The 20,922-nt window shown below is 35.3% G+C and overlaps 1 protein-coding gene across 1 annotated transcript; it reads right to left on the bottom strand.

The window, feature by feature from the left end:
• Positions 1-4,538: 4,538 nt before the first annotated feature.
• LOC111061637 (glucoside xylosyltransferase 2-like) lies at positions 4,539-20,640 on the bottom strand. The gene is made up of 7 exons (XM_039439592.1): positions 20,165-20,640; positions 19,831-19,993; positions 18,665-18,796; positions 17,345-17,537; positions 13,017-13,166; positions 7,487-7,659; positions 4,539-5,305 (listed from the first exon to the last, which is right to left on the bottom strand). The coding sequence occupies exons 1-7, from the start codon at positions 20,395-20,397 to the stop codon at positions 5,150-5,152; spliced, it is 1,200 nt and encodes a 399-aa protein (XP_039295526.1). The 5' UTR covers positions 20,398-20,640; the 3' UTR covers positions 4,539-5,149.
• Between the last annotated feature and the right edge of the window lie 282 nt (positions 20,641-20,922).

Raw genomic sequence — 20,922 nt, 5'->3', positions numbered from 1 at the left:
GAAAATCAAAGGGAGTGAAGACAATGTATGTGATTTATATAAGGGTGTAATTAGTAGAAAATTAGTGTATGAAGTGAGAAAACATTTTTTAAGAGTGGATGGAGAAATATGGAGTTGAAATAAGAAAGAAATATGGTAGAGAGATGTAGAAATATGTTGGGAAATAAGTAGAAATATTATAGAAAATCAAAGGGAGTGGAGACAATATAAGTGATTTATATAAGGGTCTAATTAGTAGAAAATTAGTTTATGAAGTGAGAAAAAAAATTTTATGAGTGGATGGGGAAATATAGAGTTGAAATAATAAAGAAATATGTGGAAGAGAGATGTAGAAATATGTTCGGAAATAAGTAGAAATATTATAGAAAATCAAAGGGAGTGGAGACATTGTATGTGATTTATATAGGGTGTAATTAGTAGAAAATGGCATCAATGTCCGAAACATGTTGTGATTGAATATTTCAAAAAGGGTACTAAAATTTGTATTTTTCTTTCTATTTCTATAAAAGTAGCCCTATACAGAAAAGAGATAAATTATTGTAGTGATGTGACTTATATGAGGGTGTAATTAGGTGAAAATTAGTGTATGAAGTGAGAAAACATTTTTTAAGAGTGGATGGAGAAATATGGAGTTGAAATAATAAAGAAATATGGTAGAGAGATGTAGAAATATGTTGGGAAATAAGTAGAAATATGATAGAAAATCAAAGGGAGTGGAGACAATGTATGTGATTTATAAATTACACCCAATTAGTAGAAAATTAGTGTATGAAGTGAGAAAACATTTTTTTAGAGTGGATGGAGAAATATAGAGTTGAAATAATAAAGAAATATGGTAGAGAGATGTAGAAATATGTTGGGAAATAAGTAGAAATATGATAAAAAAAACAAAGGTAATGGAGACAATATATGTGATTTATATAAGGGTGTAATTAGTAGAAAATTAGTGTATGAAGTGAGAAAACATTTTTTATGAGTGGATGGAGAAATTTAGAGTTGAAATAATAAAGAAATATGTGATAGAAATATGTTAGAAAATAAGTAGGAATATGATAGAGCATCATAGCGAGTGGAGACAAGATATTCGAAGAATGAGGCCCGGTTTCACAACGGCCGGTTAAATTTAACCGTGATTAATTCCACGAGAACCAATCAGAGAAGGCATTTTTGAGAAGACGGCTTCTCTGATTGGTTCTCGTGGAATTGATCACGGTTAAAATTTAACCGGCTGTTGTGCAACCGGCACTAAAAGTGTGAAAAAGAATTTTACAATTCTAAAACGTCAGAATATGTTATACATACAATGGTGATAACCATTATAACTGAATATGTAGATAAGTAGAATCTTAGCAGTCAAATACCCTGTTGTACAAAAGGCTGTTAAATTTTAATCATGATTAAATGCTTCGACAACCATAGACGATTTTTCTGGGAAGAAGGCTTCTCACATTTGTTATCATGGCATTTAATCGGGATTGAAATTTAACAGACTTTTGTGCAACCGGGTGTTAATGTAGAATGAAAATGATGTCGAAAAGTTATTGTCAGAGAATATATAGTGATGAATTAGTGGAAAAAATGGTGATTAATAAGACGAATATTATTGGGATTTGAGATTGAAGACATGGGAAAGAAAGAATTTCATGAATTAAGCCTTCTTAATGATGTGGAGTGATAGTGGTATATAGAACATCTATAGTGAGGTTCACGTTATAATGGCAGTGGAGAAAGATAGAAGATCAACATTGCAAGACAGAGGATCGGCAACGTTGTTCTCCTATCTTTCTCCACTGCTATTGTAACGTGGACCTCACTACAGATGATAATGTGAGATTTCAAATATAAAATTAGACTCAGAACCCAGTAAAATACGTACTAAAACAGACGTAACTTAGTACAGGAGTCGTAAAGGCAAATGCACACAGACGGACATATGCAGATATGCGGAGTAAAAGTCCCTCCCAGGTTATCGAATGTTGCAACGCATATAGTCCGTGTCCAAAGTTAGTAGACAGAAGGTTGGTCACTCATCTATAGTATTTTAGTTGAAATGCAATTGGAGTGGGGGAACTGCAGCCGTGACGTAGGCTGTAGTACAGAGTAGGCAGAATATCGCATTCTTGAAAATCATACGGTGGCCTATAGTCAAATTATATAACACAAACATTTTTTGACATGCAAGCTTTCTGTTTCTGCTTTACAATAATTATCGAAACATTTGAATAATACAAGCATTTTGCAATATAAAAGCAAAAAACCCACCTCCTAACCTTCCCTTTCAAACCCTTAAGGTTTCTTTATCTTCTAGGTCGTGTTTATATTTTGTAGTTTGGCTATACATCAGCTTGTGAATTTCGGGGATGAGATATTTTGATTCTTGTAGAACATGTGCTCGATACCAGCATGTGTTCAGTGCATTTATATGAATGAAATTCATTGGATTTATCGGGATCGGTTTATTGTTTTATTGAAATGCATTGGTTTATCAAGATTTTTTATGGGTTAATCTGAAATTATAATAGAAAACGTTGTCTACCAACGCTTTTCCAGCTTATTAACTTTTTCGTGTCACGTGTTTAGATTCTTGAAAAACTTTCAACTTTATTTTATTCATACAAGTTCAATGAACTTGATATTTTAAACAACATCATTAGAATCGGTGATTAATTCGCTATAAGTATGGAGAATTTTTAAGTTCTAGGTCGATCTTGAGGGGATTGAACGACGATGTATTTGAAGATACAGTGAATAAACTGTATGCTCAGTGTGGTTACTCTATCACTTTTTTACTACACGTGACGTCACGCTGGCATTCCCCCCACCACTTCGAATCTTACACCTGTGAGTGATCAACCTTCTGTCTACTAACGTTGGTCCGTGTCTACATCTGCTGATTTTTACTACATCTGTCTGTTGCCATATGCAAATTAGTAATTTCTGTCTGTTCTATCGTAATTTCGCCATTTTTGGCGTATTTGGAACACCAAAGTTAGAACGCATAATTTACGATAGAAAATTATGATCTACTAAGCCTACATTCATTGAACAATGTACTTATTTTACAAAAAAGTTTCAGAAATATAATTATATATTTTGATTCCCTGAATTATATTATTGCTGCCTCAATCGGTGTTATCCTGTTATAGTGAGTTCCACGTTATAATGGGAGTAGATAAAGATAGGAGAACAACGTTGCCAATTCTCTGTCTTGCCACTGCCTTCTATAGAGAACAGCTGATAGCGGTATATCTGATGTAATATTAAGGCTCAACTCACACTTACGCGACTCAGGTCGAGAAGAGACTCGACTCTAGTTGAGAACATGTGTTTCCAAATGGTGACACTCAGACCAGTCGATTCTAGTCTCCGCGACGTCACCATTTGAAAACACATAGAAAGAATAGAATAGAATAGAAATAGTCTCTATTCATCAGAAGTAAGGAATACATTGGAACAGTGTCAATAAATAAAATATACATAGATATAAATAATTAGGCTAGCCTAGTGTAGACAAAAACGTTTCGTCAAAAATCAATGTTAAACTCTTGAAATGAATACAGCGACAATTTGACCAGATATTCCCTTAGATACTTTGCAAACATTCTTGGATCTTCTAATATTTGGAGACTGCTTGGTAACTTTACAAAACACTTCTTACCTCTGTATATGGTTTTTTACTTTCCTTGCCCTATTACCATAGGTAAGGAAAATATTGCTTTCCGAAAAAAATTAAGGTACCCCCCAATTTCTAAATTTCTATACGTTTCAAGGTCCCCTGAGTCCAAAAAACTGGTTTTTGGGTATTGGTCTGTATGTGTGTGTGTGTGTGTGTGTGTGTGTGTGTGTGTGTGTGTGTGTGTGTGTGTGTGTGTATGAGTGTATGTGCGTCTGTGTACACGATATCTCATCTCCCAATTAACGGAATGACTTGAAATTTGGAACTTAAGGTCCTTCCACTATAAGGATCCGACACGAACAATTTCGATCAAATGCAATTCAAGATGGCGGCTAAAATGGCGAAAATGTTGTCAAAAACAGGGTTTTTCGTGATTTTCTCGGAAACGGCTCCAACGATTTTGATCAAATCACTCCTAAAATAGTCATCGATAAGCTCTATCAAGTGCCACAAGTCCCATATCTGTAAAAATTTCAGGAGCTCCGCCCCATCAATGCAGATAGATTCCCAATTATCAGGCTTCAGATACAATTGGAACAGAAAAAATCAAGTGGAGTAGATTGAGCATGAAAATCTCTACAATTAATGTTCAGTAACATTTTCACCTAAAATTGAAAATAAGCTTTAAATTCGAGAAAAATGTGATTATTCAATTGCAAATTATTTTTGATTCTATAAAATCATTCACTATGAAGAGATAGCAGACCTCATGTGTGTCTCCAGCGTTATTGCCCTGTCACCAGCTGGCTCAAATATTTGAATAGTAGACTTGAGATGCGCGGGAACACTAGCGTCAGTGATCAATTTTCATAACGGCAAGGAAAGTTGTGTGAGTGCGCCACACCAGATTTTTTCGTAAAAAGATCTAATCTGTGCCTCTCTATTATACGACCAAACCTTGTATTGTAACCGTGAGTGTTATTTCTCAAGTTTGTGTCACAAAATTTTTTGAAAAAGACTATAACACCATATATGTATTGTCCATATATTGTTAAAATTTCCAGGTCTGAGAAAGCTAATTTTACAGAATCAGTTCTATTGAGGTTCAGCATAATTCTTATTGCTCGTTTTTGCTGTTTTAGAATTTTATCAAGGTTACTTTTACTTGTACTACCATATATGCAGAGACCATATATATGCTCTCGACTAGAGTCGAGTCTCTTCTCGACCTGAGTCGCGTAAGTGTGAGTTGAGCCAAACTGTTCATTCTTGTTAAAAATAATCAATTATATTTTATTCATCAATAAAATATATTTTAAAATAATTCAATGATAAATTTTCATAATTGAGATCAAATATTTTGTTAGATACCTTTATTACATGGTTTGAAAACGATCTGGGATCTAGAAAATGATAGCGCTCCCTGCTTTGTCGAATGATAGACAAGGATAGCAACACCAATGTTAATCGAACACTGCCATTATAACGTGGACCTCACAGTGGTAATCAGGTGAGTGGTTAATACAGAGGATGTTATCTGAATCCCTCGTCGAGGGGTTGTGGAAACGTGTGTTCCAGCTGTTTGGTGAAAAGGGTGGCATCCTTACCACAGTTCGACTGAGTGGTTTGGGCGAGGTAGCTTTTCATCGGCAGCAGAAGGTTCTCGTGAGGGTCTGTAGGTAACTGGTACTGTAAGCAAACAAAATAACAAACTATTGGATCATTTTTATAATGATAGCTTGTGATTCTGATTTTTGAAGGGACGGATTCAAGGATCCAAAGGTTCAAAGACCCCACACGTCAACTGAAGCTTATTGTGTTCCCAAGTAGTATGTTAGTTAGGCAAACCAATACCTGTGTCCTTTACAAGAACCAGGAGTTTTTCACTATACTAAAAATCCCTGTAAAGAATATGATAATGATGATAATGATGATAATGATGATGAGCTTGATAATGATGATTATAAATTTTAAATTTATAAATAATATATTTAAATAATTATAAATTTTCATGCAATTGCTCGAAGTATGGTAGGATTCACTCGAAACTATCAGGCCTGATTCTATTCATCACCTGGAAAGAATATGATAGCTTGATAATCTATATATATAAAAGCGAAATGGCACTCACTCACTGACTGACTGACTCACTCACTCACTCACTCACTCACTCGCAGAACTAAAAAATCTACCGGACCAAAAACGTTCAAATTTGGTAGGTATGTTCAGTTGGCCCTTTAGAGGCGCACTAAGAAATCTTTTGGCAATATTTTAACTCTAAGGGTGGTTTTTAAGGGTTTAAAGTTCGTCTTTTAGCATGTATATTCTTCTTATTCCAATATCTTAAAATTATAATTGAAAAATGTCCATATCATATGTTAATATAGAACTATAATCTAGAGAGAGTACCTCTTCGAAACAGTTGTTAACTGGTAACTAAATTAATAATTTTGTCAGGTTGGCATTAAGTTGAGTTGACTTTGTTAGGTTGGCACCAAGTTGAAGATTGAAATGCATTTATACAGGACCTCCTAAATACCTATTTATCCAGTACCTCCTAAATACCTATTTAGGAGGTCCAGATTTATCGCGGAAAAATTGATTGGGCACTGCTACTTCAATCAGAGCTATTCCTGGGAATACTATATTACTAGCCGTCAGGCTCGCTTCGATCGCCATATCCGTTTAGCCAGACGTTTAGTCTGGACCCCCGACTGGATCGTCCTAACATATGATCGTCCTACATTTGAAAAACGCAGGCGAGTGAAGCGAGCCTGCTGATCTCATCCTTGGACGATCCAGTCGGGGGTCCAGGGGGCGGAGCCCCCTTGCTAGACGGATACGGCGAGCGAAGCGAGCCTGACGGCTAGTATGTTATTAAAAGTATCCATTTTCCAGTTATTTTTCATTCACGATTCTAGTTTTTATCAAATTCCAATGTATTCAATTAAAGCATTCTATCTATTTATTTAATCATAAAAATTACAATTTCATTGTCAAGAAACTTCAAGCTTTATATTTGAAAATAATATAAGAACTGAATGGATCTCGATGGAATAACAATTGAAATTTAGCCAGCAAGAGGTTGTGTCGAAGCTGTATATATTATACAGTATCAACACAATATGATACAGTATCATCTCAACTTGACACACAACACCATGGAATATAGCTTCTTATGCTATCCTTTCTCTACGATATCAACACAAAATGATACTGTATCACACAATATGGTACACTATAATCTCAACTTGATACACATCACCATGGTTAATCTTCTTATGCTATCTTTTCTCTATGATATCACCACAAAATGATACAGTATCAACACACTTGATACAGTATCATCACAATATGATACAGTATCCTCTCAACTTGATATACAACACCGTGGAATATCTTGTTATGCTATCTTTTCTCAATGGTTTTATCTAATAAAATAGGACGGTATTTGGTAAGTTGACCTCTTCTAGAGCCTTGTAGATAGCCTTGAAGGCAAGCTGCTTCTCGCCGTGAAAAGAACTGGGTCAAAACACATGATACAGTATCAACCCAATATGATACAGTATCCTCTCAACTTGATACACAACACCGTGAAATATCTTGTTATGCTATCTTTTCTCAATGGTTTTATCTAATAAAATAGAACGGTATTTGGTAAGTTGACCTCTTCTACAGCCTTGTAGATAGCCTTGAAGGCAGGCTGCTTCTCCCCATGGAAGGAACTGGGTCAAAACACATGATACAGTATCAACACAATATGATACAGTATCTTATCAACTTGATACACAACACCATGGAATATCATGTTATGCTATCTTTTCTCAATGGTTTTATCTAATAAATTAGGACGGCATTTAGTATGTTTACCTCTTCTACAGCTTTGTAGATAGCCTTGAAAGCAGGCTGCTTCTCTCCATGGAAGGAACTGCGAGATCCGTGAACCACAACCACTCCCTCTCTCTCTGCCTCTCCACACATCCACGAGTACATGCAGTGGTCAGGTCTGTAGTTGTACGCACATGAGTACACTAGTAGACGCTCTATGCAAACATACAGAAAAACATATTGATAAATGAAAGGAGACAAAATATAAAGATTGATAGCCTAAGATGACAGAAAGCAATTCAAAAGTCAAACAAATCAATTCAAATTTGAAATCGAATGAAGTGAAGGAGAGAAGACTAATATACACTCTGGCGAATAAACAGAAAAATATAAGGTCAATTAAATAAAAGTGTGACATGGGTAGTATTTGATTACTTATTTATTGATTGATTTTTTCGTGATTTAGATTCAAGATTTTTCAGGAGTAAAGACTCTTTATTGAATTATTTATTAATTCATACAAAAAGTACATCATAAAAATTATAGGGATGGAAAAAATAAGGTAGCCTTGTGCTATTCCTCTCCCAAATTTATATAAGGTTACACATAGTCCGAAATAGGTTAAGTCTTGTAGTTGTTCACTTCACAAAATTTTAGTCTTCAATTATTTTCACTCTGATATTAAAATAATAATTTCCGTAGTTGGACATTAGTGATAAAATATATAATTTAGTGAGTAAGTAGTATTATTGCAGCGACATTAAGATTCTGCTAACTTATTTCTAAACGACTCTGAGAACCAGCAAATTCATGGATATTTGCTAGTTCTCATGGATGAGGTGGCTCCACGAGGCAAAGACACGGCGGATGTTTGGTAGCCTGTAGAGCCTGTAGATATTTTCACAGAGGAATACTGCAGACCTGGCAAGTACCCGCTTGCCGAATCTCGTGAGACCCGACTCTTTCACTAGCAGCAGTTAGGCCTTCTGGCACACTGACGTGGAGAAAAACTTCCAGTCGTTGAACAACCGAGATACCGAGCAGATCAAAAATCATATTGCAAAAAGTTGAGTTTTCCGGCATCATGAGATACGTGAGTGTCCTGTGTTTTGGGATTACCAGTTAGGCACACTGATGTGGAGAGGGGGAAGATTTCCGGACGAAAAACTTCCAGTCGTTGAACAACCGAGATACCGAGCAGATCAAAATCCATATTGCAAAAAGTTAAGTTAGTTTTCCGGCATCATGAGATACGTGAGTGTCCTGTGTTTTGGGATTACCAGTGGGTGTAATAGCTGTGGGTGAGTGCCAAAATTTCTAGCTCATTATAAAACATTTTCACCCGACCGAGACCCTAATTAGAGATGATCTTGTTGTAGTAAAATATATTTTATAGTTAGCAAAATCTTATTGGTCGTATAGTTTCTTTAGAATCAAACTTTTGTTTAAATGGCCAGTGTATTTTGTTTGCTTCCAAATGGATTATACTTAAAAATTCGACTGAGTCATTGTCAATATTGTAGAACCGTTCCATAATTGAATAAAAACACAAATATGTTGTCAAATTCTACACTGTTGTCAAATTCTACACTGTTGAATTTGACAACAGTGTAGAATTTTACAACATATTTGTGTTTTTATTCAATTTTGGATTATACTTAATAAATTAGAAATGAATTACGTAGCCGATAGTCGTTTTACTCAAGTTCCCATGACTCCTTCAAAGTAGTTAGGGATCCTCTACCCCCATCTGGGGCAAGTTACAAAAGCATGGAGAAAAGATCGCATAAGGTGATATCCTATGGTATAGGGCGTTTATGTTGCAAATGTCACTGTTAACTGAAGCCGATAGTCCTAGTAGTTGTTTTTGGTGAAGCTATGTGACGCTGATAGTCTCTCATACTGTGCCGTTCTTACACCCTGCCAAAACAGTAATGATAGACAGTAGCAGTAGCGGCTCGTGATATTTTAGCTTAGGGTTCAACATCATGATCTATTGGGGAGAAAGGTCAAGAGGATATAGAGTATTGAGCATAAACAAGTGTAAAGGTACCTAATCAATAATAATTTTACGGAATTATCCCCCAATGATTGAATATATTTTCTACAAATATAGATTTTTTGTCCTGTTCATATTTTTCTTGTTTTATTTTTACTTCGGGAGTTGCTCTACCATCATGTTTTATTTTACACCTATCCTCAATATTAATAATGTTTGTCTTCAACAAATACTGAACCTTATTCATATTTCTTCATCAAAATGCTGTTACGGAACCTAACACAATAAATTATAATCACACTATCACTAAAAGAAAATGGACATATTAGAAATACTCACGAATACACGAAACACACTAGAAATTATTATATTCTTCAACACGGAAAACAAATTTATATAACGAAAAATGCAGTGAAATCTATCACAACTGTATTTGTATACAGTGTATACCCGAAAACGTACCGTATAACTTCAAAACTATCACGCTTAGGCTACTTCTTGTTCACCGCTTTTTTACTGTTTACTGCCACCAAATTTGAATTTATTGGTTAAGTTCAAGATGGCAGTGATACTGAATCCGTATCACGAATACTCACGATTTATTCCGAGGTTTACCGAATGCTTTACTTGCCTCGGCTACGTTCGGTTACACTCGGATGAACTCGTGAAACATGGTTCAGGCAGGATTGTGAACCAAATTCGTGCTAGCAAACCGATTCCCCTCCTCCGTTCCACTACCTCACCCAGCCTTGTTTTTGGGTTCAGATTGGGGAATGAACACTGCTTTCCACCACCACCCGTCTCGTAGTACCATTCGGTGCTGTTTCAAGCAAGCCACTCCGGCACCGGCCGCAAAACATCGACGTTAAGTTTATGTAGATGAAAAATGTTGTGATGTGATTTGATGAGTATAAAATAAGAATATAATTATTTGAGTTGCAAATTCATCATTGTATAGGAAGTTAATTCAATTCTGTGGGTTCAATGAACCATTGAACACATAGGACGAGCCGCCACTGGACAGTAGTCAACAGTAATCGGCTTGAGTTAAAAAATCAACTTATTTGAAACATAACGACCTAATCGACAGTATGAAACATAACAACCTAAACATAGTCGACAGTAATCGGCTTGAGTTAACAAAAAATCAGCTTTAAATTTGGAAAATATCGACCTATACAATTCTTATGCTATCTTTTCTCAGTGATAATACACTCCTTGTGTATCAGCCTGCAAGTTGAACTTGATGCCGTGAGATTACAATAACTGAACGGCTCAACTTTCCACACGTTTCAATTTCTCAAAAAATGGTCAAAATATGCATTAATAGATGGGAATTACTGTGATATTACATTTATTCAAATGCTGATGAATTACTAATTATTATTAAACGAAACCCCAAATTAAATGCTGTAAATCACCCCGAAAACTGCTCATATTTGCAGTAGCAGAAGTCTTCAGGGTGATTTATAACATCTAATTTGGATTTTCGTTTAATAATAATTAAGCATTAATACTTGAATGTAGCCCTATACATTAACTTCAAAAAAACACTTCATACACATGGGCTACTTTTTAAACTAATAGAAACAATTGGCAATTGGGAGGTACCGGGTTCGATTCCCGGGCTGGCAAATAATTTTTGGATAGTAGTTCTCATCGAATTTTCATCTAGCTGTTAACCCTGTTGTCAATGTCTGCAGTAGCAGAAGTCTTCGGGGTGATTTACAGCATTTATTTAGGATTTTCGTTAAATAATAATTATATATTAATTAGCATTTGAATGAATGCATTCTCTATTTAATTCCATATCTGTAATCTGGTTGGCCGCTATGGCTTCGTATAAAATGAGCGCTGATATCCAGAGATTGTCAGTTTGGTGTAAGAGTAAGCATTCCTGACTGGCAATTGGGAGGTACCGGGTTCGATTCCCGGGCTGGCAAATAATTTTTGGATAGTAGTTCTCATCGAATTTTCATCTAGCTGTTAACCCTGTTGTCAATGTCTGCTGTAGCAGAAGTCTTCGGGGTGATTTACAGCATTTATTTAGGATTTTCGTTAAATAATAATTATATATTAATTAGCATTTGAATAAATGCATTCTCTATTTAATTCCATATCTGTAATCTGGTTGGCCGCTATGGCTTCATATAAAATGAGCGCTGCTATCCAGAGATTGTCAGTTTGGTGTAAGAGTAAGCATTCCTGACTGGCAATTGGGAGGTACCGCGTTCGATTCCCGGGCTGGCAAATAATTTTTGGATAGTAGTTCTCATCAAATTTCCATCTAGCTGTTAACCCTGTTGTCAATGTCTGCAGTAGCAGAAGTCTTCGGGGTGATTCACAGCATTTATTTAGGATTTTCGTTAAATAATAATTATATATTAATTAGCATTTGAATAAATGCATTCTCTATTTAATTCCATTTGTAATAGAAACAATATAGAAATCTTGTAGCACCCTTTATTTTTAAGTTGAACTATTTTAAAGTTTTTGTAAAAAATAAAGGGTACTTCAAGATTTCTATATTATTTTTATTAATTAACTTCAAAGTTTGAACTGTCAGCATCCCTTATAAATAGCGACAATGCTTTCCATTGAACCAACGCTGACAGTTTGAAGCAGTAAGATCAAGGTTTGTCAAAAGTTTCGAGATAAATAATACATCTACCTCAAAATATACCTGTAACAATAGCTGTTAATTCATAATTTATTGAGAAATTGTATTACTACCTGGATGAAAATGGAATAAAACATAAATAATTGAGAAATTATATTCCTACCTGGATGAAAATGGAATAAAACATAAATAATTGAGAAATTATATTCCTACCGGTATGAAAATGGAATAAAACATAAATAATTGAGAAATTATATTCCTACCGGTATGAAAATGGAATAAAACATAAATAATTGAGAAATTATATTCCTACCGGTATGAAAATGGAATAAAACATAAATAATTGAGAAATTATATTCCTACCGGTATGAAAATGGAATAAAACATAAATAATTGAGAAATTATATTCCTACCTGGATGAAAATGGAATAAAACATAAATAATTGAGAAATTATATTCCTACCTGGATGAAAATGGAATAAAACATAAATAATTGAGAATTATATTCCTACCTGATGAAAATGGAATAAAACATAAATAATTGAGAATTATATTCCTACCTGAATGAAAATGGAATAAAACATGAATAATATAGAAATTATATTCCTACCGGTATGAAAATGGAATAAAACATAAATAATTGAGAAATTATATTCCTACCTGAATGAAAATGGAATAAAACATAAATAAATTATATTCCTACCTGAATGAAAATGGAATAAAACATAAATAATTGAGAAATTATATTCCTACCGGTATGAAAATGGAATAAAACATAAATAATTGAGAAATTATATTCCTACCTGGATGAAAATGGAATAAAACGTTAATAATTGAGAAATTATATTCCTACCTGGATGAAAATGGTATAAAACATGAATAATTGAGAAATTATATTCCTACCTGGATGAAAATGGAATAAAACATAAATAATTGAGAAATTATATTCCTACCTGGATGAAAATGGAATAGAACGTTGATAATATCCTGATCACCCCAGGTAAGTTTCAGTTTGAACTCATTATAGATAGGTTGTAGGTAACTCGACCAGCCGAAACTCCGCATTTTGGCTAAATGCATCAACATCACACCAGAGTTCACACCTATCAAATAATAATAAATCGATTTAGAGATCGATATGAATTTTATTGAATAGCATATTTGGAAGTTCTCATAAATTACAATGACACATTATTTCCATAACATAGAATCTGAAGAGAAAATAACATAAAATGTATTTCAATAAAGTATATTTGGAAGTTCCCATAAATTTACAATAATTTGACACATTATTCTCATAACATAGAATCTGAAGAGAAAATAACATAAAATGTATTTCAATAAAGTATTTTAAAGCATATTTGGAAGTTCTCATAAAATACAATGACTCATTATTTCCATAACGCAAAATCTGAAGATAAAATAGCATAAAACATATTCCAATAATAGGGCTATTTGGATGTTCAAGTTAGTATAGAAATTACTACCCTAGGAAAAAGCGTCCTTTTGCAATATTTTTGAATTAAGCACGTATATAGTGGAAAAACATTTGAGAATGACATAAATTTTGAAACCTAATTTGAATATATTACAAAGGATACTAGTTATTTTCTATGATTGTCTAAAATTTATTGTGTATTTTTTATAGATGATTGGATTTTCGTCAGACTAGTTCAGTAGTTGGCTGGTTGCCAGAAAGTGAAGTGGCAAGCTAAAGTGCGAGATAAATTACTTTTAACATGAAGAGGAAAAACCCATTTCTCCCCCCACAGTTTGTAGCATAGACAGAGACGGACATCCTGCGCACAATTGGATGCGCCGTGTCATTTTGCTTCATGTTCTTGTGATGAACACATCTCCATAACATACACAAACATATCACTTTGGAACATTGCCAGTGGAGGGGAGCGAAGCGTTACAAAGCTCTCTCACACAGACACAAAAGAAGGAGAATGCTGCTAGGTAGTGGGAGTGATTAGTGGAGGATAGAGCATCGGACCTCTCCGTCTTCGAGAAAGAGCCGTGTTAAAAGTAATTTATCTCGCACTTTAGTTAGTGGGAAAGTCATTCTTCTGTGTGTGTTTACTCACAAAGATAATATAAAAAGATTTATAAAACAGAATAAGTTCAAAAAACAAAACCAGGCAAGACTGTGGAACAATTTTGAGGTTATGATGATGTCTCAGCTCGACTTGGGACGGATAGAGCCGGAAAATCCATTCAACTCGGATCGAAAACTTGATCGGCCGCAGACGACCGTGCACGGACGTATGAGCCTGTTGCAATGGACGAGCATCTATAGCTTGTATTTGTAGGGTCTCAAGGTTTTGAAGCGCCCACTGAAATTAATAAGGTAATTTGCAGGTATTTTGAGTGATTTCTGGGTATTTTCCAGGGTTTAAAGTATTCATGAGATTCCAGATACTTCCGAGCGATACCAGATACGGTTCCAGTGGACGTCCCACCTGAAGTAACTTCATTCTATGGAAACTACGGATGGGTATCGATACATCGATGTTTAGAAACATCGATGTTTCAACATCAAACATCGATGGTTTTAACATCGATGTTTACTGTGATGTTAAAACCATCGATGTTTGATGTTGAAACATCGATGTTTCTAAACATCGATGTATCGATACCCATCCGTAGTTTCCATAGAATGAAGTTACTTCAGGTGGGACGTCCACTGGAACCGTATCTGGTATCGCTCGGAAGTATCTGGAATCTCATGAATACTTTAAACCCTGGAAAATACCCAGAAATCACTCAAAATACCTGCAAATTACCTTATTAATTTCAGTGGGCGCTTCAAAACCTTGAGACCCTACAAATACAACCTTTAGGTGGGCCGTCAACCAGAACCGTTTTCGTCCGAACTAGCATCGGCCGAAAACTACCGAACTCGTCCGAACGATCCCCAACAAAGAAAGCTATAGATGCTCGTCCATTGCAACAGGCTCATACGTCCGTGCACGGTCGTCTGCGGCCGATCAAGTTTTCGATCCGAGTTGAATGGGATTTTCCGGCTCTATCCGTCCCAAGTCGAGCTGAGACATCATCATAACCTCAAAATTGTTCCACAGTCTTGCCTGGTTTTGTTTTTTGAACTTATTCTGTTTATAAATCTTTTTATATTATCTTTGTGAGTAAACACACACAGAAGAATGACTTTCCCCACTAACTAAAGTGCGAGATAAATTACTTTTAACACGGCTCTTCTCGAAGACGGAGAGGTCCGATGCTCTATCCTCCACTAATCACTCCCACTACCTAGCAGCATTCTCCTTCTTTTGTGTCTGTGTGAGAGAGCTTTGTAACGCTTCGCTCCCCTCCACTGGCAATGTTCCAAAGTGATATGTTTGTGTATGTTATGGAGATGTGTTCATCACAAGAACATGAAGCAAAATGACACGGCGCATCCAATTGTGCGCAGGATGTCCGTCTCTGTCTATGCTACAAACTGTGGGGGGAGAAATGGGTTTTTCCTCTTCATGTTAAAAGTAATTTATCTCGCACTTTAGCTTGCCACTTCACTTTCTGGCAACCAGCCAACTACTGAACTAGACTGACGAAAATCCAATCATCTATAAAAAATACACAATACATTTTAGACAATCATAGAAAATAACTAGTATCCTTTGTAATATATTCAAATTAGGTACGATTACTTCCAACATTTATGTCATTTTCCAATGTTCTTTCACTATATACGTGCTTAATTCAAAAATATTGCAAAATGACGCTATTTCCTAGGGTAGTTATTTCTATACTTGAACATCCAAATAGCCCTATTATTGGAATATGTTTTATGCTATTTTCTCTTCAGATTTTGCGTTATGGAAATTTCCATAACGCAAAATCTGAAGAGAAAATAGCATAAAACATATTCCAATAATAGGGCTATTTGGATGTTCAAGTATAGAAATAACTACCCTAGGAAATAGCGTCATTTTGCAATATTTTTGAATTAAGCACGTATATAGTGAAAGAACATTGGAAAATGACATAAATGTTGGAAGTAATCGTACCTAATTTGAATATATTACAAAGGATACTAGTTATTTTCTATGATTGTCTAAAATGTATTGTGTATTTTTTATAGATGATTGGATTTTCGTCAGTCTAGTTCAGTAGTTGGCTGGTTGCCAGAAAGTGAAGTGGCAAGCTAAAGTGCGAGATAAATTACTTTTAACATGAAGAGGAAAAACCCATTTCTCCCCCCACAGTTTGTAGCATAGACAGAGACGGACATCCTGCGCACAATTGGATGCGCCGTGTCATTTTGCTTCATGTTCTTGTGATGAACACATCTCCATAACATACACAAACATATCACTTTGGAACATTGCCAGTGGAGGGGAGCGAAGCGTTACAAAGCTCTCTCACACAGACACAAAAGAAGGAGAATGCTGCTAGGTAGTGGGAGTGATTAGTGGAGGATAGAGCATCGGACCTCTCCGTCTTCGAGAAGAGCCGTGTTAAAAGTAATTTATCTCGCACTTTAGTTAGTGGGGAAAGTCATTTTTCTGTGTGTGTTTACTCACAAAGATAATAGAAAAAGATTTATAAAACAGAACAAGTTCAAAAAACAAAACCAGACAAGACTGTGAAACAATTTTGAGGTTAGGATGATGATGTCTCAGCTCGACTTGGGACGGATAGAGCCGGAAAATTCCATTCAACTCGGATCGAAAACTTGATCGGCCGGAGACGGCAGTGCAAGGAGGTATGAACCTGTTGCAATGGACGAGCATCTATAGCTTTCTTTGTTGGGGGATTGTTCGGACGAGTTCGGTAGTTTTCGGCCGATGCTAGTTCGGACGAAAACGGTTCTGGTTGACGGCCCACCTAAAGGTTGTATTTGTAGGCTTTCCAGGTTTTGAAGCGCCACTGAAATTAATAAGGTAATTTGCAGGTATTTTGAGTGATTTCTGGGTATTTTCCAGTGTTCAAAGTATTCATGAGATTCCAGATACTTCCGAGCGATACCAGATACGGTTCCAGTGGACGGCCCACCTGAAGTAACTTCATTCTATGGAAACACAACTGTCCACCCTCTAGTTGAGCCTTCTCAGGTATACTTGATTCATATTACTATCATGAGAATGATTATCTAATAGTCTAAAGCTGGACAGAACATTTGAGTGACTCGAAATCTAGTCTAGGACACAACAACTTTGATACATCAGTAATGTATTATTTGTATCTTTTTGCAATTATATTGCTTCTGAAGAACTCAGAAGTGTTGCAATAAAATGATCTATCTATCTACACTCACCAGTTTTGCCATAGTAAGGATGTCTAGCGAACCGATTGTACCAGCCTATACTGGGGTCTTCATGTTCGGGAGAAAGTGCTGCCATCTGGGTTGAATTCATCTTGTCGAAATGCGACCACACTTTCGACAAAGGTGCCAAGAATATTACGTCCGTATCAACGTAGAGCACTTTATCAAGATGCGAGAGCAGTGTCTGAAATAGAATGATAAATAAATTAATTGATAAATCTATTAGATTAGTTTATTTATAAAATAGAATTGTAGTACTATTTTTATAATATTAAAGTACTATAAGTTAATTATATTTTATAAATAGAAGAAGGTAGCCCTGAATTCATAAATTTCAAGAAGATTAGATTAGATTGAATCTGTTACAGTATTCTTTAACCTTCCGGTAGTCGCGCCCTATACAATCACACGAGCAGTCGCATATAGTATTTTGTACAACATCCAATTTTCCAAGTGTTATGTACTCGGTTTACTGTTAAAACATATTAATTAATTGTATAATTACTTTTCCCATCTTCTTGGATTATTTTACGCCTATGAACTTTTGAATGATTACCATTTCATAGCCCAATAGCCATCAATTCTGTGTTATTGGTTCGTTTACAGTCCCCGTATACAGTCTTTCCCTATCTTAATGCACAGTGCGACCTTTGCACTGTCGCGACTAAATGGCACCTAAAAACTGAACCATTGCTCGGTTGATTGCATATTTTTGGAATGCATAGGTGACTCATTCACTGACACCACCCCATTTTGTGGAGCAAAAGAACTGACACTGTTGTACTTTTTACAACAGCGCGACTGCCGGAAGGTTAAGGACTACTTGAATGTTTAATTGTAGCCTATAGAGTTACTACAGTAAGGTCCACATTGTGATGGCAGTGGAGAAAGATAGGGGAACAACGTTGCCGAGTCTCTGCCTTATAAAGAGGATACCTCTACCTTCTATAGAGGACAGCTGATACCGGTATATCTGATGTAATATTAAAGCAAAGATTCTCTTAAAATTAAACTTTTTTTACCTCTTCTCGGCGTCCTCTTTTACTCTTCTCTAGGGCTTAAGCAAGCTTTATCTTCAACCAAAAAATATAGGCTACTTATTGCTATGTTGAAATTGATTGAAATATCATTGAACAATTGAAGAGACTTAAAATGTTGTCAAAAATCCACGAAAAGCATCCTCCTGTGAAAATGATAATTTTTATTAAAATAAAGTGGATTTTTGACAACATTTCAAGTCTTTACAACATCAATATTCACTCTACTAACTTAATCATTGAATAAATTTTCAATATAGCAAGAATCACTTACAGGTAAGAATAGCCTCTGCGCTGCACAAGGCTTGAATAGTTTTCTCCATTCGTTTCCATTTTTGTCAGGAAACGATAAACCATGCAACTCAAACTGGAAAGAGGTGTTGGTGAGACTCTGCCATTCTCCCAACTGCGAATAAAATTAGTTCAATAAAGTAATTAAATCATTGCATAATGACTTCAGCTTGTATATTTATCAATAGCTAGTTAAAATGATAAACTAGTGTTTTGTGTCTTAAATTTTTTAATAAAACTTTATTTGATTTGACACCAAAATGTGGTGTATCTACTGTAATAAGCGCTATGAGAACTAATGTCTCACATCTCACTGGTGTCTCAGCCTGGTACTCTAACATTGGATACTCTTACATCATCTTAAAAAAAAATATTCTCAAGTAAGAGTAAGTTAATAATTGTCTTGAGTTATTAACCTTCCGGTAGTCGCGCCCTACTCAATCACACGATCAGTCGCGTGTTGTATTTTTTACAACATCCAATTTTCCAAGTGTTATGTAGCCTACCGGTACTCTGTTTACTGTCAAAACATATTAATTAATTGTATAATTATTTTTTTCCATCTTCTTGGCCTTCTTTTCATTATTTCACGCCTATGAACATTTGGATGATTACCATTTCATAGCTCAATAAGGTAGGCTACATCAATCAAGTGTTATTGGTTCGTTTACAGTCCCCCGTATACAGGCTTTCCCTATCTTATGTAGGCCTACAGTGCGACTTATGCACTGTCGCGACTAAATAGCACCAAAAGACTGAATTATAGCTCGGTTGATACTGCAACTCAGTGGAGTGATGGGGGAAAGTTTTGGAATGCATAGGTGACTCATTCACTGACACAACCCCATTCAATAGTTTTTTGCAGCAAAAAAACTGACACTGATGTACTTTTTACAACAGCGTGACTGCCAGAAGGTTAATCTGAGCAAAGGAATTGTTACACTGGAGTTGTAAATGGTTAACTACCATTGAATACTTTTACATAGGCCTAGTCTTGAGTAGAAGATTCTCAAGTAAAAGTAGGTAGAATAGTCTTCAAAATTAGTAAACTGAGTTGCAGCAAGGGATTTTTACTAGCGTTCTACTATCAAAGATAAAAAAATTATGTTAAACCCTTATCTTATTTCACCTTATCTTAGCAAACCTTACCTTTTCACTGAAGCTCTGGAAGAGTGAGTTCTCAGTGAATATCACAATACGCAAGTCGTGTCTCAAATAGAAGCAAAACAATATGGCCGATTTTAGCATAACCAACGTTTCTGTCAATCTGTCACCACATACCACTACTGCTACGACTATTTCTGATGGAATCCTGAAAAAAACAGAAAAAATTCATTGTTTAGACACTGCAAGCAAAAGAAGTTAAATTTATTATACAAGTAAACATGAAAAAATAAAATATACGTACTCAACTTAGGCTAATACTTTTTATCTATTGGAAACAAAACTATGTACGGTACCAACATTTCAAGATTGTACTCACCATTCCATTTTATCCTTGGTTTCGGAAGCCACTTTACTGGAGGCATCATCAGATTTACTGAGGTTTCCATTCTTCAACAGTTGTTTTGAAGTTTGATTAGCAGTCTGGTAATACTTGAACAAACTGGAGAACTCAGTACGATCAGCTAAATTACTCACATCACGATACACTATCAAATAAACAATCACTAGAATAACTAATACAAAAAACAGCCATCGGAATTTTAATTTCATATTCTGACAGGATTTATAAAGCCAAAAACTGGGTGCATATTGGTTATGTTGAAGCTGTTACATAGTGACGTTTAGGTAACGAAAATGAAGGAATGAATTGAATCACAACTTTAAGCATCTGAAACTGAATTCAAATTACTAAAATAATTAGTAAAAACTTTGAAATAAACAGTAAATATCACTAAATTTGACAAGCCAAACAAAACGAACATCTATAACCTATTTGCTACTGTGTTGTTTATCTTCTTTGAAGAAGCATTGTAGCCACTACAGCGATACGAATTTTGGTACTTCTATTTTTCTTTCTTCTGATTTTTAGTTTCTATTTAATTTTACTACAATGAACGATGATAAAAAACTATAATTGATTATGTGAATTCGATAGAATGAAATTGAATTGATATTGGACAATATTTCAAACTGATAGTTTTTTAGTTCTCTGTATTGGTACGTCGACAAGCGCTTAGTTTGAAATGACTCGCTTTTGGCTAAAACAAATTTCACAAACTTTCAAAATGGTTTTGT

The sequence above is a fragment of the Nilaparvata lugens genome, chromosome 13 (genome assembly GCF_014356525.2).
Source record: "Nilaparvata lugens isolate BPH chromosome 13, ASM1435652v1, whole genome shotgun sequence".
Lineage (NCBI taxonomy): Eukaryota > Metazoa > Arthropoda > Insecta > Hemiptera > Delphacidae > Nilaparvata > Nilaparvata lugens.
Note: the sequence above shows the minus strand (reverse complement) of the source record. Positions and strands in the feature narration are given on the sequence as shown.